Here is a 24,766-nt window from a genome sequence, read left to right as displayed (position 1 = left end):
AAGAGGTGCCCAAGACCTCAGGGAAGTTTTTAACATCTCCTCCAGAACGAGGACGACTCTTCAGCTGATTCTGACAGCTGGGAAAACGAGAACTGCTGCATCTTTTGTCAAACACTCTGACAACATCCAACAAAAAATCTTTATATCCTTCAACCCAGCAGCCCCTACTCCTGGGGGTGCAGTAAGGAGCCAGCTTGTCGGGGACAAGGCAGGAGCAGCCTCACGGGGTGACTGCCGACAGCCTCACGGGGTGACTGCCGACAGCACGGGATGGGTCACAGATGTTGCAAGGCTCTGCATAATCCCATCTACCTGGCTAACCCGGAGGGCACCACTGAGGCTAAGAAAGCAGGAAGCAGAGAAGCATCCACATTTGTAACGGGGATTCTATCTAAAGAAGAAAAGTTGCAGGGAGGTGGGGATGGAGAATCTAAAGATAAAAAGGGTAAGAAAAAATGTACCAAAAATATAGAGGAACCGTATTTCTAATTCATACAAAATTATATCTATTTTGTTGCTAATATAATACCATTCTAAAAAATACTACCTAAAGGGCTGGGTGTGGTGGCTCACGCCTGTCATCCCAGCACTTTGGGAGGCTGAGGCGGGCGGATCACCTGAGGTCAGGAGTTCCAAGCCAGCCTGACCAACATGGTGAAACCTCGTCTCTACTAAAAATACAAACATTAGCCAGGCATGGCAGTGGGTGCCTGTCACCCAGCTACTCGGGAGGTGGAGGCAGGAGAATCGCTGGCACCCAGGAGGCGGAGGTGGCAGTGAGCTGAGATCACGCCACTGCACTCCAGCCTGGGTGACACAGCAAAACTCAATCTCAAAAAACAAAACAAAACAAAAACTACCTAGAAATAACTAAACCTGTTCTCAGCTGAGTCCCAGGAGTGAGCGGGACACACCCCAAGCCACGTGTCCCCACGTGCTGAGGAGTGACCCTGGCACTGGCACCGCGTGAAAGGGCAGGAGCAGGGCCGCACTGAACCTCAGTGCACTGTGCCCACAAACGGATACCATCACCGGCTTGCGGTCTCACCTCCTTAACAATTTATAATTTCCTACAAAGTAACACCGGGTTTGCAGTCTTCAATGAAAACTATAGTAAAAGATACCAATTTTCTTTGTAAAAATCTGAATTCAGGCAAAAAGAAGTATAAAGAACCCCAGATTTAAAATTATTTAAAAAAAATTAACAGTTCTTCTGACCTTGCAAATCAAAGGACAATGTGTCCAATATGTCAATATTTTCAGTTACAATCTGGTGGTAATTCAATGAAGACACGTAACTAAGCAGGTAGAAAAGGGTTTTGAGCTGTCTGTTATCAGGCTGTGAAGACAGGAGCACAGAAGTTGAGTGGTTCTGCAAAATCTATGACAATATGACAAAGCTGTCATACCTGATCACTGTAGTAAACTTGGATGTGTACGTATTTTTGTTTCTTTTTTTTTTTTTTTGAGACGGAGTCTCACTCTGTCACCCGGGCTGGAGTGTAGTGGCATAATCTCGGCTCACTGCAATCTCCACCTCCTGGGTTCAAGTGATTCTCCTGCCTTAGCCTTCTGAGTAGCTGGGATTACAGGCACACACCACCATGCCTGGCTAATTTTTGTATTTTTAGTAGAGACGGGGGTTTCACCATCTTGGCCAGGCTGGTTTCGAACACCTGACCTCAAGTGATCCGCCTGCCTTGGCCTCCCAAATTGCTGGGATTACAGGTTGAGCCACTGCCCCTGGCCCTGTTTCTTTGGCTTATCATATTTTACAAGACACTGCTTTGTAAATAATTAGAAATAAAACCACTCCCTGGGCACAAGACGACCTGTGAAGACTTCAACCTGTCTGGTGACATGACCAGCCAGGTCCACAGGCCCCTGAGGGGCTCCAGGTTGGGGCAGGCCCACTGCCTTTTGAGTCTTGATACAGGGAATGGCCATTTTGCTGAGCCTGCTGCTCCAGGAGGCACGACACCAACAAGGTGAGGGGCACACTTACTTTCTCGGATGCAGTTGCAATTCTTGTTCCCTGCAGGTTGAGTGCAATGCAGCTCAGGACACCCTCGTGTGCAGGAATGTCCACGGGTGGCTTCTCCGTGCTGGCCAGGTCCACGAGCTGCACATGGCCCGTGTGCGTGCCCGGAAAGGCCAGGAGGGAGTTGTTACTATTGGGACAAAGGACACAGAGGCCTGCGTGGAGACAGAGGACACCAATCAAGAACTGCCTTTGACTTCTCACAGCCAAAGTCCACTTTCTGCCCCCAAAGTTTTCCGAAAAAATAGATGTATATCATTTATAAATATCAGAACCACAAATTCAATTTAAAGACTTTTCATTGTAAATAAAGAGTATGAGAGGGCTAAGCAAAGCTACCTCGCATGAGACCTCCTCATAATCAAGACATGTGCTGAACAACTTTACCAACTGTCCGTCCGTCAGGGTACGCGCCACCAAAAATGCAATGCAAAATTATACAGTGTAAAAGCTGCTCCATCAGCAACAGCGTAAACATATTAAAACACGGAGGAATAAGTTAACAGATGTACAAGACCTATCCATGGACTGTAACATCTTGCAAAGGAAGACCACAGAAGATCTGAGAGAGAGCTGATCTGTGATCGTGGGCTGGAAGATTGGCTATTACTATCTAACTCATCTGCAGTCAGTGTGATCACAGCTAACCTCTCAGAAAGGGTTCCTGAAGAAAGACAAGCTGATACTAAGAATTATAAGGAAAAATAAAGGCACTGGAACAGCCCAAATTTTTTATTTTTTTGAGACGGAGTCTGGCTCTGTCACCCGGGCTGGAACGCAGTGGCGTGATCTCGGCTCACTGCAAGCTCCCCCTCCCAGGTTCACGCCATTCTCCTGCCTCAGCCTCCCGAGTAGCTGGGACTACAGCCATCTGCCACCATGTCCAGCTAATTTTTTGTATTTTTAGTAGAGATGGGATTTCATCATATTAGCCAGGATGGTCTCAATCTCCTGACCTTGTGATCCACCTTGGCCTCCCACAGTGCTGCGATTACAGGCGTGACCAAATTTTTTTTTTGTAAAGTAAGAAGAAGATTGCAAGACTTATATTACCTAATTTCAGATTTACTTTAAACCTCTTATCAAGGCAGGATGGTACTGGGATAAAGACAGAAACACAGATCAATGGAAGAGAACAAGAAGTCCAGAAAAAAACCTTGTATTTATTTAATCAAAACAAAGCTACCAAGCTTAGATATCCACATAGAACAGAAAGGCACCCAGGCGTGTGCCTCACACTGAATACAAAAATGTACTTGAAATGGATCGAAGATTTAACTTTAGGTGAAAAGCTACCAAATGTGTAGAAGAAAACATAAAAGAAATCTTTTAGCAATACTTGCAAAAGTGTGCCAGGGAAGAGGCTAAATCTACAACATATAAAGAATTCTTACGGCCGGGCGCAGTGGCTCACGCCTGTAATCCCAGCACTTTGGGAGGCCAAGGAAGGCGGATCACCTGTCAGGAGTTTGAGACCAGCCTGGCCAACATAATGAAACCCCGTCTCTACTAAAAATACAGAAATTATCCAGGTGTGGTGGCGGGTGCCTGTAATCCCAGCTACTTGGGGGACTGAGGCAGGAGAATCGCTTGAACCCAGGAGGCGGAGGTTGCAGTGAGCTGAGATCGCACCACTGCACTCCACCCTGGGCAACAGAGCGAGACTCTATCTCCAAAAAAACAAAAAACAAAAAACAAACAAAAAAAATGGGGCTGGGCGCGGTGGCTCACGCCTGTAATCCCAGCACTTTGGGAGGCCAAGGCAGGTGGATCACGAGGTCAGGAGATCAAGACCAGCCTGGCCAACATGGTAAAATCCCGTCTCCACTAAAAATACAAAAATTAGCCGGGCATGGTGGTGTGCCTGTAATCCCAGCTACTCAGGAGGCTGAGGTGGGAGAACTGCTTGAACCTGGGAGGCAGAGGCTGCAGTGAGCCGAGATCGTGCCACTGCACTCCAGCTTGGGCAACAGAGGAAGACCCCATCTCATATTAAAAAAAAAAAAAAAAAAAAAATTCTTACATCTCATGATAAGATAAACAACCAGCTAAAAAATGGGCAAAACATCTGGGGCACTTCCCAAAAGATCTCGAAAGGGAAGAACCACAGGGAAAGATGTCGCCACCGCCAGTCCTCAGAGAAATGCAAACCAAAACCACAAGGAGATGCCGTTACCAGTGAGATATCATCACACACGCACGGAACGGCTACAGCTAGAAAGACCGACAATGCTGGAACACTCATAAATCATGGATGAGACGCAAGAGGACACAGCCACTCTGGAAAATAAACGGCCGCATTTTATAGTCAGACACAACCACAACATGGTTGTGACCGGGCAGTCGAACCCTCAGGATCGACCCAAGAGACATGAAACTACCCACACAAAGGCTGCTATGGGAACATGCACGACACTCCTCCTTCCTAATAGCCAAAACACGGCCGAAGGGACCAACAAAGTAACACACATACACACACACAGAGGACGAATACGTGTAAAAAAACAAAACCTGAGGGTTGAGTGGGGAGGGGACTGTCCCAAGAAAGTTTTCCAGGAGATGAAACTGTTTTTTTTTCTTTAGAGTCTCACTCTGTCACTCAGGCGGGAGTGCAGTGGCACAATCTCGGCTCACTGCAAGCTCCGCCTCCCGGGTTCAAGCGATTCTCCTGCCTCAGCCTCCCAAGTAGCTGGAACTATGGGCACCCGCCACCACATCCAGCTAAGTTTTGTATGTTTAGTAGAGATGAGGTTTCACCATGTTGACCAGGATGCTCTCTATCTCCTGACCTTGTGATCCGCCCGCCTTGGCCTCCTAAAGTGCTGGGATTACAGGCGTGAGCCACCGCGCCCGGCCGACTGTTCTGTCTTGACTGTGATGGTGGCTACACAACTGTTTACAATGACAGAAATTTACTGAATTTTTTTTTTTTTTTTTGAGATAGAGTCTTGCTCTATCGCCCAGGCTGGAGAGCAATAGCGTGATCTCGGCTCACTGCAACCTCTACCTCCTGGGTTCAAGTGATTCTCCTGCCTCAGCCTCCCAAGTAGCTGGGATTACAGGTGCCCGCCACCATGCCTGGCTAATTTTTTGTATTTTTAGTAGAGACAGGGTTTCACCGTGTTAGCCAGGATGGTCTTAATCTCCTGACCTTGTGATCCGCCCACCTCGGCCTCCCAAAGTGCTGGGATTACAGGAGTGAGCCACCGCGCCCGGCCACAAATGGTATTCTTAAAACGAGTCAGTTTTTTGTAAATTTTACACTAACAAAGCCAGAGGCAAAACCCCCAATATAAAAAGATATGAAGATGGTACAATAAATGACAAAGTCAAACACAATCAATCCTCCAATTCAGAAGACAAGGGAAGGAAAGGCTTGAGTCCAGAACTCAGTGGCTCCCGAAGTGGTGAAAACATAGGTTCCTGGTTCACTGTGGAGGTTCTGAGAGCCCACAGTCACTGGGTGGGAGGGGACAGGGGCCCCCACTCTGTGACTCTGGTCAGAAGGTAGTTTGGGGATGCTGAGCTGTGGGTCCTGGAAGGTCCATCTCCTCTGAAGGCCCCTCTGTGCTCAGGACTGCTCTCACCAAGCACTTTGCTCAGACAGAGACCTGCTTGGAGAAGGGAGTGCCCAGCACAGCCATCTCCATGTGGACCCATTTCCCATCGCCACCCATCTGCTCAATCTCTCACCTTTGGGGTTATAGCAGGTTTCGAAGACGTGCAACTGATGGGGATTGTGTGTGAATGTGAACACCTTAATCATGGAGTCCAAAACCACCACAATTCTGGAAAGAAAAACATGATCAGAGTTGCTTTCCTCAAGAGTCAAACCCAAACATTTTATGCTCCTGTTCTTATCATACTGAAACTGAGAAACACTGAAAATACCACACAGAAAAGGAGTGTTCCTGAAGAAAAAGCTCTGGAGGCAGGTAGCCAGCGCCAGGCCTGGAGCTCGGCGAGTGCACGTGGGCTGGCTCTGCTGAGGGAGTGCTTCTCGCCTGGGTGAAGGTCAGCCTAAGAGACATCTCTGAGGTTCAGAGAGACATCATCAAGCACTCCATCTAGGTTCAGAACCGAGCAAAACACACAGAAGTGATATTTTTATGCTACTGTGTCTGGAAAAAATAAGAAAAATCTGAAAGTAGAAGATCCTCGATCTGGCTCAAGCGTTTGCATTATTATTATTATTACTTTTTTTTTTTATAGATGGAGTCTCACTCTGTCGCTCAGGCTGGAGTGCAGTGGCACAACCTCGGCTCACTGCAACCTCCACCTCGAGTTCAAGCGATTCTCCTGCCTCAGTCTCCTGAGTAGGTGGGATTACAGGCGTGCACCACCATGCCCAGCTAATTTTTGTATTTTTAGTAGAGATGGGGTTTCACTAGGTTGGCCAGGCTGATCTCTTAACTCCTGACCTTGTGATCCGCCTGCCTCAGCCTCCCAAAGTGCTGGGATTACAGGCATGAGCCACGGTGCCCGGCCACATTTGCATTACTAAGGGCCTTTAAATACTGACGTTATTAAAATGACAAACCCACACAAAAATGCAGGAAAGTTGGCCGGGCGCAGTGGCTCACACCTGTAATCCCAGCACTTTGGGAGGCTGAGGCGGGTGTATCATGAGGTCAAGGGATCAAGACCATCCTGGCCAACATGGTGAAACCCTGTCTCTACTAAAGATACAAAAATCAGCCGGGCTTGGTGGTGTGCGCCTGTAGTCCCAGCTACTCCGGAGGCTGAGGCAGGAATTGCTTGAACCCGGGAGGCAGAGGTTGCAGTGAACTGAGATTGTGCCACTGCACTCCCGTCTGGCAACAGAGCAAGACTCTATCTCCAAAAAAAAAAAAAAAAAAAAAAAGGCAGGGAGGTGAAATGACCTCTGTTTACATTCAACTTGCTCGGCTGCTGTCCTCCCACAGCCGACAGAGATGGAAATCTTAGAGTAAAATATGCAAATCATATTAAATAAAAACCCAAATGAATGAACTCTGCGCTATCTTGCTCAACGTACTAGGACAAACTTCCATATTCCCCCTAAACGCCCCTGAGGCCATGGCTGACAGAGCCACCTGCTACTTTCAACACAGAAAATTCAATTTTCCTTTACCTTCAAACCGAAAACCTTTATTGAGAGGCAGCATTTGGCAAAGCATGGGCTAAAAGCCCAGGGCAATTCAAGGCTCAAAACTCATGTCCTCAGCTCTGCACATGTTGGCATGGGACGGAACTCACCATGGTGAGACCCACTGGCTGGTCCACTGTGGCGCACGTCATCCACGCCACCACCTACTTACCTCCAGCGGAGCCCTGGAAACAAACACAATTCGCTGCCTTTCTTGCAGCAATATAAATAATCCTTATATCCTTATGGTCATAAAAACCAGGGCCAACATTTTAATACATCATTTCCTAAACATGTTTCTGCCAAAAATAGAAAAGTATTTCAGCCATCTTTAGAGAAAGTGAAATAGCACTTTAAAAAATTACTGACACCAAACCCACCTATCTCGCCGCAGTTTGACTGCCTTGACTTCTGTAGAAAATTCTATTTCAATAACAGTCTTCTTCTTCAGGTCATCCCAGATCATTACTGAAATATCAGAAAGAAGAGATGAATGCAGTCACAAACAGGCCATGGTGCTGGGATGCAGCGATGCCAGCTTGACGCCTAAGGTGTTTTCTCTTTCCACTGGCACAGCTGCGCCCACCCTCAGGCCTCAGACACACACCCGCACCTGGGAGGCCTTGGGGTACAACTCAAACCGTGAGCTGTGCCAGGGATCTGCCCTCGGGCACCTTCCCCACTCAAAGCGTCTCCCCTTCTTGGTAGCTGGCTGCCCACTTGCTCCCTCCCTGCCCATTCCTCTCTCAGTGCGCACAGCCCGGTCCTGTTCTCAGGTGACCCACTCACTGGCCTCACACACAGGCGCGCTAAGCACATTCACCTCTCTCTGTCAACCATTGCTCCCTCCCCGCCCGTTCCTCTCTCAGTGCGCACAGCCCGGTCCTGTTCTCAGGTGACCCACTCACTGGCCTCACACACAGGCGCGCTAAGCGCGTTCATCTCTCTCTGCCAACCCTTGCCCTTGCCTGGTTACGTTCCTCTCCCTGACCTTCCTTGATTCCACCCGACTGAGCCCATAGGCAAGCCTGACCACAGGTACTGATGTTAAAAGTGCTGCAAATAAACCTGCATCAGGAAGGGAGGTTTCAGTTTTAAAGTGAAATCAGAGGGACACAAATCAGGGCCAACGAGTTCTTCACTCAAGGTCCGGGGTTGTTCTTCCTCTTTTTCTGTTTTTCTTTTTGAGACAGGGTCTCATTCTCTCGCCCAGGCTGGAGTGCGGTGGCGCAATCTTGGCTCACTACAGCCTTGACCTCCCAGGCTCAAGAGATTCTCCCATGTCAGCTTCCCAAATGGCTGGGACTACAGGCATGCACTACCATGCCCAGCTAAGTTTTGTATTTTTGGTAGAGATGGGGTTTTACCATGTTGCCCAGGCTGGTCTCGAACTTCTGGGCTGAAGTGATCTGCCCACCTCAACTTCCCAAAGTGCTAGGACTGCACGTGTGAGCCACTGCACCCAGCCCCTGCTCCTTTTTAAGTTCAAAATTTCTTCTGTCTTGTTTGCCTGCTAACACTGCAACATTCTATTAGCATAAATTAGCAGTTTGTGTTCTAAGGGCTAATGTACTGACAAGCTTTAGGGATGAGAATGCCAACCAGCACCGAGCTTTTGAAGAACCATAGGAGGGATGGGTGCGGTGGCTCACGCCTGTAATCCCAGCACTTTGGGAGGCTAGGGTGTGAGATCGCTTGAGGCCAAGAGTTCAAGACCAGCCTGGGCAACATAGTGAGACTCCCATTTCTGAAAAAAAAAGTTATTAAAAATTAGTCACAGCTACTCAGGTTGAGTCCAGGAGTTTGAGGCTGCAGTGAGCTATGATCACCCCACTGCACTCCAAGCTGGGCAACAGAGGGAGACCCTGTCTCAAAAAAACACACAAAATACACAGCTGGGTGTGACAGCTCACACCTGTAATCCCAGCGCTTTGGGAGGCAGAGGCAGGCGGATCAATGGAGCTCAGGAGTTTGAGACCAGCGTGGGCAACATGTGGAAACGCTGTCTCTACTAAAAATACAAAAAGTAGCCGGGTGTGGTGGGTGCTCCTGTAGTCCCAGCAACTTGGGAGGCTGAGGCGGAAGGATCACCTGAGACTGGGGAGGTAGAAGCTGCAGTGAGCCAGGATTGCGCAACTGCATTCCAGCCTGGACAATACAGTGAGACCCTGTCTCAAAACTAAATAATAAAAATCAAGTTTACTAGTAAAAAAAAGTAGCTTTAAACGCTACAAAAAGTACATTTACTCAAAAACCTGCTGAATACTGCTTTCTTCTAAGTCTGTGAAGTTTCTAAGGCTTTTTCACCTCTTAGAAACTTTATAATGAGAATGAGACCTGAGATTATCTCATACAAATGGCTCCCTTGGTAGCACCTGGGGTCCCCCAGCAGTGCCAGAGGTAGGGCAAGGGAGGCGGCCCTCTAGGCCTCCTGACTTCCATCTAGAAGCTTCCTTTCCTCCTTAATGGTCAACGAAGTTCTCCATGACAAGACACAGACCAATTCACCAGCAGGATTTCTGCCCATCCCCAATTAGCCAGGGCAAAGTCATTCTCCTGCAAATCCTGCCCTGCTCTCTCTGTGGAACCTCCACTGTCCCTTCTGGGTGGGCTCCTCCAGAGGACTCACAAGCCACAGGCCTCTGCCCCTCTGGGCTATGCTAGCAGCCACTCTCAACTCTGCTTTAAAGCTGGCACAGACAAACCTTGTGAGACTACAGAACCGCTCAAAGGCCAAGATCTCAAGCCCTGTCTTCCACTGTTTTTCCTACCGATAATCTCTTCCCATTTCATTTCTCTGCTCCTAATTCCAAAACAAAAATAAATGTATCAGGCAGGGCCAGTCCTCACCCGAGTGTGGTCTCTCTTCCGCACATTCATGTTCACACAGTTCACGGGGCTCTGCTGAGAACTGTGAGCTGGGCCCCAAAGCTTGTCACGAGTCATCTGGAACCTTCTGCCTTTCCACACAATCCTTTTGTGCCTGATCTGATCTGGGCTATTCTATTCCTAAGTACGTGATCTCACCCAGATCCTAGTTCACCCACTCACTTCCCACTTGGCATGCGGTGCCCCCAGAGCCCCATCCTGGTCTTGATTCTGAACTGCCTCCCTCACTGAGCCTCTCCTTCCCTCTTCACCTCCTCCCACCCTACCCACCCACCACTGGGCTCCCACTCAGTCATCCTGTGAGACCACCGGTGGCCTTCAATGTCACCAGAACCAGACGGCTTTTCTCAGGCCTCCTCCCGCCTGGCACTGGGCTCAGACGAGGATGCTTGCTCCACTTTTCCTGCCTCTCCCCATAAACGGGGGCTTCCCACGCCTGCCCCATCCTCTGGTGTCTCTTCACTCACCTCATGCACTGCGTCTAGACCAGAACTTTCCCAAAACACAGATCTGACGGCATCTCCTTCCTGGCCACACGTTACCTGGCATTCAAAGCCTCCCCCAGATCTGCCTCCCACCTCCCCCACCCAGCCTACCTCCCGCCTCCCATCCCCAGCCCACCTCCTGCCTCCTGCCTCCCACCCCTTCCCTCTGTTCTGCCCTCCATTCCTGGATCTTTCGCCTTGAGCCCTCTTTCCTCAACAAACAGCGAGGTTAAGCTGGCATGAGGCACACGGCTGTCAGGAAAGCTATCTACTCCTCCCTCTACTTAAAAGGGCCAGGGCTCTTATGCCACGTCATCTGCATACACACACGTACTCCCACTCCGACAAATATATCCCGAAACCCAGAGCCAAACTGGTGTTTTGTTCTACGTGGCTATGAAACTAATGTTCCTTTAAGTCAATGGCTCTCAGTAAGAAAAAAAATCCTTCTACCTGGCTTTAAAATGAATTCATGACATTTACGATGTCAACCTAAGGTGCAGCAGGCCCGTTTTCCATTTACTGACTGAAAAGCAAGTGTTCTATGACAATGCAAGCGAGTGATGCTCTTTAGGTGCTCCTTATGGGAACAGAGACCTGGTGCCCTCTCCACCTGCTTCCTCCCCAGTGACCAGTCCTGGATATTTCACAGAACTACCAGCGGCCCATGTGCTCCATCTGGGAACAGAGACCTGGCGCCCTCTTCGCCTGCTTCCTCCCCAGTGACCAGTCCTGGATATTTCACAGAACTACTAGGGAAAATCACACATGGCCACAAACATAAACACATTCAAAAAAAGACTGGGTGGGACACGTGAGGCATGATTCTTCAATACACAATTACAGTACCTTTGTTGGGAGGGTATTTCGGCTTTTTTCCACCACCAACTAAAGCTAAATAGTTGCAGCGAAATAACATTTCAACATGGCCAACTCCTCCTTCTAGAAATTCTGAAATGATAGTTTTAAAAAGACAAATGTTACAAGTTAATATGTATATTTTACGATAAAAAAGAAAAGAGAAAGTCAAGACAGGTAACGCAGCAATTTTCTATTTTTTGTAAGAGACAAGATCTCACTGTGTTGCCCAGGCTGGAATGCAGTAGCTATTCACAGGTACAATCACAGCTCACTGCAGCCTTGAACTCCTGGGCTCACATGATCCTCCTGCCTCAGCTTCCCAAGTAGCTGGGAATACAGGACTCATTTTTTTTTGAGATGGAGTCTTGCTCTGTCACCCAGGCTAGAGTGCAGTCGCGCGATCTCGGCTTACTGCAACCTCCACCTCCTGGGTTCAAGCCACTCTCCTGCCTCAGCCTCCCCAGGTAGTTGGGACTACAGGCATGTGCCACCATGCCCAGCTAATTTTTGTATTTTTAGTAGAGATGGGGTTTCACTATGCTGGCCAGGCTGATCTCAAACTCCTGAACTCAAGCGATCAGTCCGCCTCGGCCTCCCAAAATGCTGGGAATACAGACATGAGCCACTGTGCCCGGCCTACAGGACTCATTTTTAATCAGCAATTTATATCTAACTATCATCAGAAATAAGAAAGGTGACTGGCTAAAAAAATACTGAGTGCTAGGTTTCCAACTTCTCTCAGTTTACTGTCATCCTGTTCACTGTTTCATAAAGGCTGAGCACACAACACCCTAGGAAGCTAACTCAGCAAAATGTATGAAATACCTGAATTCACATTTCAAGAGGTGGCAAAACCTGTCAACTCCAAGAAAGCATACTAAAAGCTTTAATGCTTGGGAGGCTGAGGCGGGCAGATGATGAGGTCAAGAGACTGAGACCATCTGGGCCAACATGGTGAAACAGTGTCTTTACTACAAATACAAAAATTAGCCGGTGGGGTGGCAGGCACCTGTAGTCCCAGCCACTCAGGAGCTGAGGCAGGAGAATCACTTGAACCCCGGAGGCTGAGGTTGCAGTGAGCTGAGATCACACCACTGCACTCCAGCCTGGTGACAGAGCGAGACTCCATCTCAAGATAAATAAACAAAAACAAAAATAAAAACAAACCAAAAAAACCCCACAAAACTTTAATGCAAAAGCTGAGACTTTTATCATTTCCTTTTTTTTTTTTTTTTTAAGAAACAGGGTCTTGCTGTGTTGCTCAGGCTGGACTGCAGTGAAGTGATCACAGCTCACTGCAGCCTCAAACTCCTGGGCTCAAGGACTCCTCCTGCTTCAGCCTTGTGAGTAGCTGGGACTACAGGCACCCATCACCGCGCCTGGTTAATTTTTTCAGAAAAGTTTTTGTAGGGGCGAGGTCATACTGTATTGCCCAGGCTGGTCGTGAGCTCCCGGTCTCAAACAATCCTGCCATCTCAGCCTCCCAAAATGCTGGGATTATAAGTGTGAGCCACCGAAGTCTGAAATGCTCCAAACTGCTCATGAATTATGTAAGAGGAAAATGTCCACAGATTTTCAGAGGTCTTCCATGTCCTCCATGACATAAGGATGACCAGTGCTCTCTGAGGGGAGCAACACGGGAACACTGATGAGAAACTCCCATGTTCTGTATGGTTCACCTAACTCAGGACTGTCCACCCAGCTGTCTGTCGGCAATGACTCCCACGTTCTGTATGGTTCACATAACTCAGAAGGACCATCCACCCACCCACTTCTGTGTCTGCAATGACCATGAGCTCTATCTCTCCAGTCACAGCTGCACGAAATGACTCAAAAGCTCCTCAGCTCGATCTTCGAGATATTTAAAATTCAAGGCAGCCGGGCACAGTGGCTCACATCTGTAATCCCAGCACTCTGGCAGGCAGAGGTGGGAGGACTGCTTGAGCCCAAGAGTTCAAGGCCATCCTGGGCAACATAAGGAAATCCCTTCTCTACCAAAAATAAAAATTAAAGAATTCGCCGGCTGCAGTGGCTCACGCCTATCATCTCAGCACTTTGGGAGGCGGAGGCAGGTGGATTACTTGAGGTCAGGAGTTCGACCTGGCCAACATAGTGAAACCCAGTCTCTACTAAAAATACAAAAATTAGCCGGCTGTGGTGGCAGGCACCTGTAATCCCAGCTATATAGGAGTCTGTGGCAGGAGAATCGCTTGAGCCCGGGAGGCAGAGGTTGCAGTGAGCAGGGATTGCACCACTGCACTCCAGCCTGGGCGAAGGAGGGAGACTCCATCTCAAAAAAAAAAAAACAAAAAAACCCAGCACAGGCAACGTGCTTTTGGGACATCAAACTTTTGTGCACCAAAGGATACAATCAACAGAATGAAAACACAACCTATGGAACGGCAGAGCATATTTGCAAACCACACATCTGATAAGTGCGTAATATCCAGAATATATGAAGGACTTTTACAACTCAACAATAAAAAAATTAATAATCTGATTTTAAAATTGGCAAAGGATTTGAGTAGTATTTCTTCAACGATAATTTACAAATGGCCAACAAGTACAAAGAAAGATGCTCAACTTCATTAGGCATCAGAGACATCCAAACCAAACCACAATGAGATCCCACCACCTCATACCCAGCAGGATGACTAATTTTTTTTCTTTTTTTGAGACAGTGTTGCTCAGGCAAGTGCAGTGATGAGAACAGGGCTCACTGCAGAGGATGGCTAATATTGTTTTTTAACCCAGGAAATAACAAGTACTGGCCAAGATATGAAGCTATGGGAACTCTCATGCACTGTCTGATGCAGCTGCTCTGGAAAAAAGTATGGCAGGTCCTCAAAAAACTAAAAAGAGGCTGGGCACAGCAGCTCACTCACACCTATAATCCCAGCACCCTGGGAGGCCAAGGCAGGATGATGACTTAAGGCCAGGAGTTTAAGATCAGCCTGGGCAACACAGTGAGACGCTGCCTCAATTAAAAAATAATAAAAAGGCCAGGCGTGGTGGCTCATGCCTGTTATCTCAGCACTTTGGGAGGCGAGGCAGGTAGATCACTTGAGGTCAGGAGTTTGAAACCAGCTTGGCCAACATGGTGAAACCTCATCTCTACTAAAAATTCAAAAAAATTAGCCAGGCGTGGTGGCAGGTGCCTGTAATCCCAGCTACTTGGGAGGCTGAGGCAGGAGAATTGCTTGAACCCGGGAGGCGGACGTTGCAGTGAGCCGAGATCGTGCCACTGCACTCCAGCCTGGGTGACAGAGTGAGACTCCATCTCAAAAAAAAAAAAAAAGCTGATTTTTATAAATCAAAAAGTTACCATATGACCAGATGCAGTGGCTCATACCCATAAACCCAATACCTTGGGAGGCCGAGGCAGGCGAATCACGAGGTCAGGAGATCAAGACCATCCTGGCTAACATGGTGAAACCCTGTCTCTAGTAAAAATACAAAAATTAGCCAGGAGTGGCAGTGCACATCTGTAATCCCAGCTACTCGGGAGGCTGAGGCAGGAGAACTGCTTGAACCCGGGAGGTGGAGGCTGCAGTGAGCCGAGATCTCGCCAGTGCACTCCATCCAGCCTGGGCGACAGGGCGAGACTCTGTCTCAAAAAAAAAAAAAAAAAAAAAAAGAAAAGAAAGACAAAGTTACCATATGATCCAGCAATCCCACTTCTAGTCATATAAGCAAAAGAACTCAAGGCAGGGTCTGGAAGAGATACCTGCACACCCACGCTTGTAGCAGCATCATTCATAATAGCAAAGATGCAGAAGGACCCGAGCGTCCACAGATGGAGAAATGAACGAACAGCACATGCTCCATACGTGCAATGATTTATTATTCAGCCAAACAGAAACAATATTTCTCATTTATTATTTTTTCAAGATAAGGTCTTACTATGTTGCCCAGACTGGTCTCAAACTCCTGGCCTCAAGCAATCCTCCTGCCTCAGACTCTGAAAACACTGGGATTACAGGGGTGAGCTGCGGTACCCGGCCTGAAATTCTGACACAGGCTGCAACAGAGATCACCTAGAGGACACTACACTAAGTGAAATAAGCCAGGCATATATGATGGCATTCACAGGAAGTCCCTACAGCAGTCAAGTTCATGGAGACAGAAAAGTAGAATGGTGGTTACCAGGAGACAGGGGAGACAGAATTGATGGATGTAGAGTTTGGCTTCCCAAGATGAAATTCTAGAGGTCTGTTTAACAACAATGTGAATATATTTAACATTACTGATCTATATGCTTAAAAATGGTTAAGATTGTAAATTTTATTTTACATAATTTTTTACCATAATTTTTTTTTTAAAAAATGCTACCACTTGAAGACCTTCTTTGCCCCAGGTGTTAGAAGTGTAACTATTTCCTCAATGTAGGTTCAGTAAGTTTTAGAAACACATCTGAGTGACCTGAGAATTATGTCAAGGTCACTAATGTATTCTTCAAACACTATTCAACCGAGAGACAATGTTTAGCCCTTTTATAAACTACACGATCTTAGGCTTATTAATAAAGTTATTAATGCTTGATTATATCATAAGTCTTTTCAGGTTCTTTTTTTTTTTTTTGAGACGGAGTCTTGCTCTGTCACCCATGCTGGAGTGCAGTGGCGTGATCTCGGCTCACTGCAACCTCCACCTCCTGGGTTCAAGTGATTCTCCTGCCTCAGCCTCCCAAGTAGCTGGGATTACAGGCGCCCATCACACCCAGCTAATTTTTGTATTTTTAGTAGAGACGGCGTTTCACCATGTTGGCCAGGCTGGTCTCAAACTCCTGACCTCAGGAGATCCACCCACCTCGGCCTCCCAAAGTGTTGGAATTACAGGCATTAGCCACTGTGCGCAGCCGTCTTTTCAAGATCTAAAAGCAACAAGTCATTCCCTTAGCAAGATGTGATTCTAGCTAATGGTTAAGTAAAGAAATGTTGGCTGGGTGCAGGGGCTGACACCTATAATCTCAGCACTCTGGGAGGCCAGGCCGAGGCAGGTGGATCCCTCAGGTCGGGAGTTCAAGACCAGTGTGACCAACATGGAAAAACCCCGTCTCTACTAAAAACACAAAACTTGCCAGGTGTGGTGGCGCATGCCTGTAATCCCAGCTACTCGAGAAGTTGGGGCAGGAGAATCACTTGAACCCAGGAGGCAGAGGGTGCGGTGAGCCGAGATCGCACCATTGCACTCTAGCCTGGGCAACAAGAGTGAAACTCCGTCTCTCAAATAAATACATAAATAAAAAATAAAAATACAAAAGTCAGCCAGCTGTGTAGTCCCAGCTACTCGGGAGGCTGAGGCAGGAGAATCACTTGAACCTGGCAGGTGGAGGTTGCAGTGAGCCGAGATCACGCCACTGCACTCCAGCATGGGTGACAGAGCAAGGCTCCGTCTCAAAAAAAAAAAAAAAAAAAAAAAAAAGACAACAAACACAGTCAGTCACAGGCACAGTTAGCTATGCGGTCTCTGGGTTTTAAAAATGGAAAGAAAAAAAAGAAAAACAGATTTTTCAGAATCCAGTAAAGAGGCAGAGAAGGAGAGTTAAGGCCTTTCCTGGAATGAGAAGTAATCAAAGATAAGAGCCAAACTTCAGGAATTAGAGAGAACTTCTAAACCCCGCCAAAGAGATTCTCCCATAGTACCTGACCCCCACCTCCTGCAGCTGAAGAGGGGGAAAGGGTCTCCCCACAGAAAGACCAGGGTTACATTCAGAGCTTTCTATGTTCCAGATCCCAAGGGCTGGTACTGAAATATTACAAAGGACATTCCTTGTTACAGAAAAATGTAAGATACAATAAATCTTTCTGAGTTTCTCTTCAAAGGGTTTATTTAGCCTGTTAACTTCCTTATCCTTTGTTCTCGAACTCGACTTTCTTGTTCTTCCTTGCCCCTACTGTAAACAGCCTACCCGCTTCCCGTCAACTCTAATCAATAACTCACACCTGTTCCCTTGGTTACCTGTACACATTGTTCCCCCGAAATTGCACGTCTCACACGCTCCACCTCTGTACCTCACGTCCCCCTCCCCTTCTATATTTAGAAAATATGTACAAGTAGCCTATTGGGTCAGCTCAGATTGTGCAGTCCGACCCCAGCCCATAGCAGAGTGACACAGAGATAGGGACTGCGTTCAGGATAAAAACCCCCTGGTCTCCTTTGTTCTCTGTGCTCTTGCCATCTTGACTGATGCGAGGGGCACCCTTCTGCAGAAGTAAACTGCCTTACTGAGAGAATTAAACTTTTGCCTGAGTGCTGGTTTTACTTCACAGCACCGAGCATTTATCTATTCCTGGAACATTTTATACCCACAAAAAGAAGAAATGCCCAAGCCTGCCCAGGATGTCAGCGTCTACATCTCTAAGGGTCCCTGGCATTCGGACTTGTCTGTAACAGCAACTAAAATTGCAGCAATAGGTTGCGTAGGACACAAAACAGGCTCCTACTAAACATCAGCTGAGGAAAACTTGAGGTACACCCCAGTCCTTGTGGTACAGAGAAAAACCCTCTCCTCTAATCATGGTCTCTATTCTCACACAATCACCAACACAGAAGACTTCTGTGACTAAACCAGAAACCGCGCAGCAAACCCCAGCTGGTCTTCCTCTAACTCAGTTCTGACACCATCTACCTGGAGACAGTATCAGATCCCACAGGTTGAAGGCTCAGTCCCCAAGACCGACTGCACCACACACCAGTCACAAGTTAGAACCTTCAAAACTTCTGACTGACCAGCTTCAAGTTGGGGTTCCCGTGACCCCTTCTTTGGGTTCAATTTGCTGGCACGGCTCACCGAACTCAGGGAAACACTTCCTTATGTTTACCAGTTTATAACAAAGAATATTACAAAGGATACAGATGAAGAGATGCATAGGGCAAGGTATTAGGGGAAGGACGCAAAGCTTCCGTGAAGCTCTCTGAACCCCGTCTCCTTGGGATTTTATGGAAGCTTCATGATATCAGCATTCCTTCCCCAGGGGCAGAGGGTACGGCCTTCTCTGGGGACGGTCTTAAGACCCACAATTAGAAAGGGTGGGGGTGTGGTGGTTAATGCCTGTAATCCCAGCACTCTGGGAGGCCAAGGCAGACAAATAACTTGAAGTCAAGAGTTCGAGACCAGCCTGGCCAACGTGGTGAAACCCCATCTCTACTAAAAATACAAAACAAACAAAAAAACGTAGCCGGGTGTGGTGGCATGTGCCTGTAATCCCAGCTACCTGGAAGGCTGAGGCACAAGAATCGCTTGAACCCATGAGGTGGAGGTTGCAGTGAGCCAAGATGGAGCCACTGCACTCTAGCCTGGGAGAGATTCTGTCAAAGAAGAGGGGAGGGGAGGGAAAGGGAGGGGAGGGGAGGGGAGGAAAGAAAGAAAGAAAAAAGAAAAGAAAGGAAGGAAGGAAGGTGGGGTGGTGGTGGGGAGACAGGACACGTTAGGGTGAAAGGGGGGAAGGAGAAGGTCAGAGGCCTCCCCTGAGGGCCAATATTGTAACAAAAAGACTAACCAGGTCTGTGGGAGTTACCAGCCAGGGTGAAAACCAAAATATATAATTACACCACATCTTGACAGGCCCAGACTCTCCCAACAGAGCCTGCTGCAAAACACAAGAAACTAATAAAAGAAAATGGGGAAAGGGGATGTCTGAATACTGGCATAACTTCTATTCCACTAAGAGATGCTTGAAAAATGAATCACTTTATACAAATGAGTGAAAATCAACCATTCTAGCACTTGAGGCTAATAACCTTTTTATTTTTGCCTCTGTCATGTCGTGCAGTCCCTGTTTCTCGTTCCTATTTCTGTGGAGTTTTATTTTTAAAGAAAACCTTATTTCCCATTATAAAAATTATGCATCATTTCTATAAAACAACACAAAAGCATAAAGTAGAAAACACTGTGAAACAACATCATTTATGTACTTTTTTTGAGACAGAGTCTCGCTCTGTCACCAGGCTGGAGTGCAGTGGCAGGATCTCGGCTCACTGTAACCTCCGCCTCCCGGGTTCAAGTGATTCTCCTGCCTCAGCCTTCCAAGTAGCTGGGACTACAGGCACCCACTACCATGCCCGGCTAATTTTTGTATTTTTAGTAGAGATGGGGTTTCACCATGTTGGCCAGGATGGTCTCGATCTCCTGACTTCGTGATCCACCTGCCTCGGCCTCCCAAAGTGCTGGGATTACAGGCATGAGCCACTCTGCCCGGCCGCGTATGTTCTAAACTTTGTGCATAGATATTTTGTTCCTATAACACCATCTATGCTATTCTCTATGTTCTTTTTCCTTTAACAATGCCATGGCCATCTCTCCACATGAGGATTCAGATTGGTCTCGGCATTCTTACCGCATGAGGCACCATTTTGAGGATGTGCCACAACCACAGTAATCACCCCTTTCAGGAAAGTCATTCGGGTTCTCGAATTTTCCACTCTTGGAAACAGCGTTGCAAGTAATATTGGTATACCGGCACCAAACAGTACATCTATAATGAACACAGCTTGCCAAATTACTCCACAAGGCTCTACCAATTTAACCTTCTACCACCAGGTTACCAAACTTCCCCTTTCCACCTCCTTCCCAAAGCTACCCACCACCTCTGTATCCTCCCCACCTGCAGGAACCACCTGCTACCTACACATTGCAAGCCTCCCATTTCTCTAGCACCTTCACCTGGCACGCTGGGTGAGCACACAGCACGAAGCCTGCAGGACCTGTTGTGAAGCTAGATGTGCTGAGGCTGCCGGGCTGTGTGTGTGTTGGGTCAGGTGGGCTGCTGGGCTGTGTCAGGTCGGGAGGGCTGCCAGGCTGTGTGTCAGGTCAGGTAGGCTGCTGGGCTGTGTGTGGGTCAGGTCGGGAGGGCTGCCGGGCTGTGTGTTGGGTCAGGTGGGCTGCTGGGCTGTGTGTGTGTCAGGTCGGGAGGGCTGCCGGGCTGTGTGTCGGGTCAGGTGGGCTGCTGGGCTGTGTGTGTGTCAGGTCGGGAGGGCTGCCGGGCTGTGTGTCGGGTCAGGTGGGCTGCTGAGCTGTGTGTGTGTCAGGTCGGGAGGGCTGCTGGGCTGTGTGTGTCGGGTCAGGTGGGCTGCTGGGCTGTGTGTGGGTTGGGAGGGCTGCTGGGCTGTGTGTGTGTGGGGTCAGGTGGGCTGCTGGGCTGTGTGTGTGTGGGGTCAGGTGGGCTGTTGGGCTGTGTGTGTGTGTTGGGTCAGGTGGGCTGCTGGGCTGTGTGGGTCAGGTGGGCTGCTGGGCTGTGTGGGTCGGGAGGGCTGCTGGGCTGTGTGTGTGTCGGGTCAGGTGGGCTGCTGGGCTGTGTGTGGGTTGGGAGGACTGCTGGGCTGTGTGTGTGTCGGGTCAGGTGGGCTGCTGGGCTGTGTGTGTGTGTGTCGGGTCAGGTGGGCTGCTGGGCTGTGTGTGTGTTGGGTCAGGTGGGCTGCTGGGCTGTGTGTGTGGAAAGAACAAACCTGGGTGTACAATGGATGCAGGACCCATGTCGTGGAGCAGGGTTGGAGAACACTGCCTCCCAAGACTGAAGGAGCAGGGAAGGCAGGGAAGCCAAGAAGGCTTCCCTGAACTACCGGCTTCCCGTTCCTGCCAAGTGGCAGAAGGCGTATCTGGAAGCAGCAGTCTGCTCAGAGCCCACAGTCTCCTTACTCAATGCACAGTCACCCTGGAGAGAACCATGCCACAAGCCCAGATCCAGGACACACTGTCATGCAGGCTTCCTTCCCCACCACTCAGGAAAGCAAACTGCTACAATTAAAAAGGAACAAGGGCAAGTCTGCTGCTGCTCTTCACTGGGATTTTTTTCTTTTTTTCTTTTTTTTTGAGACAGAGTCTCACTCTGCCATCAGGCTGCAGTGTAGTGGCGAGATCTCGGCTCACTGCAACCTCCGACTCCCTGGTTCAAGCAATTCTCCTGCCTCAGCCTCCCGAGTAGCTGGGATTAAAGGCACGCACCACCAGGCCCAGCTAATTTTTGTATTTTTATTACAGATGGGGTTTCACTGTGCCGGCCAGGATGGTTTCGATCTCCTGACCTCGTGATCTGCCCACCTTGGCCTCCCAAAGTGCTGGGATTAGAGGCCTGGCCTGCTCTTCATTGTTAAACTGTAAGCTGCCAGACACAGAGCAGCAGATGAGTCTGTAAGTGCAGAGCTAAACTGTTTAAATGTGCCATCAAAAAGACAGTGTGGCCCTACTGTATCCATTTCACATTAGGGCCTATCTACTCACATAAGCTGGAAACGGGAGCACACCACACATGCACATGTGAGAACTCACTGCATGCTAAGCTCAGGGACAGCCTGCCCCAGACACAGCCGAGCTGGCAGATGCACAGGACCGGGTATATGTGTGTGATGAGCTAAACCATGACAATGGTATACTTTTCTGGAATTTAGAAGTTTTAGATGTTTCTTGTCTGGTTTTTTTTTTTTTTTGAGACGGGGTCTTGCTCTGTCGCCCAGGATGGAGTGCAGTGGCGCAATCTCGGCTCACTGCAACCTCGGCCTCCCGGGTTTAAGTGATTCTCGTGCCTCAACCTCCCCAGTAATTTGAATTACAGGCATGCGCCACCACGCCTGGCTACCTTTTTGTATTTGTAGTAGAGATGGTGTTTCACCGTGTTGCCCAGGCTGGTCTCGAACTCCTGAGCTCAGGCAATCTGCTCGCCTTAGCCTCCCAAAGTGCTGGGATTACAGGCGTGAGCCACCGTGCAGGCCGTCAAACTCATTTTTATAAGAAATGTTGAATTCACTGTAAACACTTCATTAATTAGGAAGCAGTTGTTAATATGCTGTTGTGGTGTTATGAGAGACACATACAGGTTTTCACCCACGGTTCCTGGCTCGTAACTCCCAGACCTTGTTACAATCTTTTGTTATAATATTGGGTGTGTTAGGCCCTCAGGAACCAGAATCTCTCTCCTGCCCTCCTTTCACCTGCTAAGGCAGAACTCAAATCTTCTCCACCTGATTGTGGGTCTGAAGAACCTCCATAGAGAGGCTCCCACCCTGCACACTGGGAGAAGCAATGCAGATACTATGAAGCTTCCTTAAAAATCCAAGAGGTGGCCGGGGCGCGGTGGCTCATGCCTGTAATCCCAGCACTTTGGGAGGACAAGGTGGGCGGATCACGAGGTCAGGAGATCAAGACCATCCTGGCTAACACAGTGAAACACCGTCTCTACCAAAAATACAAAAAAAATTAGCCAGGCGTGGTGGCAGGTGCCTGTAATCCCAGCTACTCAGGAGGCTGAGGCAGGAGAAAGGCCTGAACCCGGGAGGCGGAGCTTGCAGTGAGCCGAGATCACACCACTGCACTCCAGCCTGGGCAACAGAGCGAGACAACGTCAGAGATAGATATATATATATATCTCCAAGAGGTATTTTCTGTAACACATGTGGAAAAAAAGAAAAAAAATCAAAGAAAAATGAATTTTGAAGTAAAAAAATAAAAAACATAAAAATCCAAAAGGTCAGCTGAACACATGGAAGGTTCTGGAGGGTGGCAGCCGAGGGAGGGCTTGGAAACTCCATAGCCTGTCCTCCGACACCTTGTTCCGTGCTTGCCCTCATCTGTATTCTTGGCAATTATCCTTTACAATGGGTCTGCAACCCCGGGGCAGTACTGGTCCGTGGCCTGTTAGGAACCAGGCTGCACAGCAGGACACAAGCAGCAGGCGAACAAGCATCCCCACCAAGCTCTGCCCTGTCAGATCAGCGGCAGCGTACGATTCTCACAGAAGCATGAACCCCACTGTGAACAGCACACGCGAGGAATGGAGGCTGCACGCTCCTCCTGAGACTAATGCCTGATGATCTGAGTGGGAACAGTTTCATCCCGAAACCATCCCCCCATGAAAAAAACTGTCTTCCATGAAACCAGTCCCCAGTGCCAAAAAGGCTGCAGACCGCTGCTTTATAATAAACTGGTAAATGTGCTTCCCCAAGTTCTGGGAGCCGCTCCAGCACATTAATTGAATCCAAGGAGGGGGCTGTGGGAACCCCAACTTGAAGCCAGTCAGTCTGAAGTTTAGGAGGCCCAGACTCATGCATGGTGGGGACTGGGGCAGTCTTGGGGACTGAGCCCTCAACCTGTGGGATCTGACTCTATCTCTAGGTAGATGGCATCAGAACTGAAAGGACACCCAGCTGGTGTCCACTGCTTGGTGTGTGGGGAAAAATTCCCCACATTCGGTCACAGAAGTCTTCTTCTGTGCTGACGACTGTTGTGCTGTTAAGAGTGGAGAGAAAACATGGTTGGGGGGTTTTTCCCACACAGCTGCTAATGATTCAACTTGGACACCAACGTCTACAACTCTTCTGTAAGCTTCTGGGTCAATTCAGTAAAAAGTATCCTGAGATTTGCAAGTCAAGCTGTTTTAAAATGTTTTGCAACTACTTATCTGCATAAATCCCATCATTATCCCATCATACATTTATCTGCATAAATCCCATCATACAGTGTATGTGGCATCATACAGTCCACAGCACCTATCCACAGCACCTAATGCGCGTGCAGGCATTAATCTGCGTGTTTTACGCACCCTGACTCATTTTTACAATAACTCTGAGGCAGGCATTGTTATCAACCTTATTTCACGTACAAAGAAAGTGAGGTGGCCGGGCACGGTGGCTCACGCCTGTAATCCCAGCACTTTGAGAGGCCGAGGCGCATGGATCATGAGGTCAGGAGTTCGAGACCAGCCTGGCCAAAATGGTGAAACCCCGTCTCTACTAAAAATACAAAAATTAGCCGGTCGTGGTGGTGGGTGCCTGTAATCCCAGCTACTCAGGAGGCCGAGGCAGAACCGCTTGAACCCGGGAGGCGGAGGTTGCAATGAGCCGAGGTCATGCCATTGCACTCCAGCCTGGGCAACAGAGCAAGATCCCGTCTCGGAAGAAGAAAAAAAAAAATAGAGGCCCAAAGAGGCTGAGAAATTTGCCCAAGTTCGCACAGCAACCTGGTAGAGGGCAGAACCAGGACTCAAACGTACACAGCATGGATGCAGGCTGAGGAAACGCACCCTGACTTACAAAATAAACTCCCAGACATAAAGCACCACTTACTGTTCTACATCCCAGGGTTACAGGTAAGACTTTACTTGAAAAGAGGTTTCTGCTGCCAAAAATCCCTGATGTGATGGGGAAAAGGCACAAGAAGTTCATGCTGATCGATAATTCACTAGAGAAATCAGGCCAATGAACAAACCTGCTCAACACACTCCTGTATCCCTCAGCACCTGTAGAAGCTCAACGAAAGAAAGAGGACAGCTCCCTCCAAGTTTATGAGGGGCCATGAACCCTATTTACTTCTCGAAAACAGCCATCCCTTCCCTGCTCCACCTGCAAGGTTAAATTTAGACTCTGAGGGTT

General features: G+C 48.4%; 1 protein-coding gene across 2 annotated transcripts in view; it reads right to left on the bottom strand.

The window, feature by feature from the left end:
• Nucleotides 1-24,766, bottom strand: part of WDR45B (WD repeat domain 45B) — a 44,711-nt gene that overhangs the window by 15,030 nt on the left and 4,915 nt on the right. For both annotated transcript variants that reach the window (XM_019026391.3, XM_019026390.4), the window contains exons 3-6: nt 11,393-11,494; nt 7,550-7,637; nt 5,735-5,829; nt 2,006-2,196 (exon numbers count right to left, since the gene is read on the bottom strand). In XM_019026391.3, the coding sequence (XP_018881936.1) occupies nt 2,006-2,196; nt 5,735-5,829; nt 7,550-7,637; nt 11,393-11,494 (476 nt within the window). The remainder of the gene's footprint in view (nt 1-2,005; nt 2,197-5,734; nt 5,830-7,549; nt 7,638-11,392; nt 11,495-24,766) is intronic.

This window comes from Gorilla gorilla, chromosome 4, assembly GCF_029281585.2.
Source record: "Gorilla gorilla gorilla isolate KB3781 chromosome 4, NHGRI_mGorGor1-v2.1_pri, whole genome shotgun sequence".
NCBI classification, from domain to species: domain Eukaryota; kingdom Metazoa; phylum Chordata; class Mammalia; order Primates; family Hominidae; genus Gorilla; species Gorilla gorilla.
This window is presented reverse-complemented; position numbering and strand designations above follow the sequence as displayed.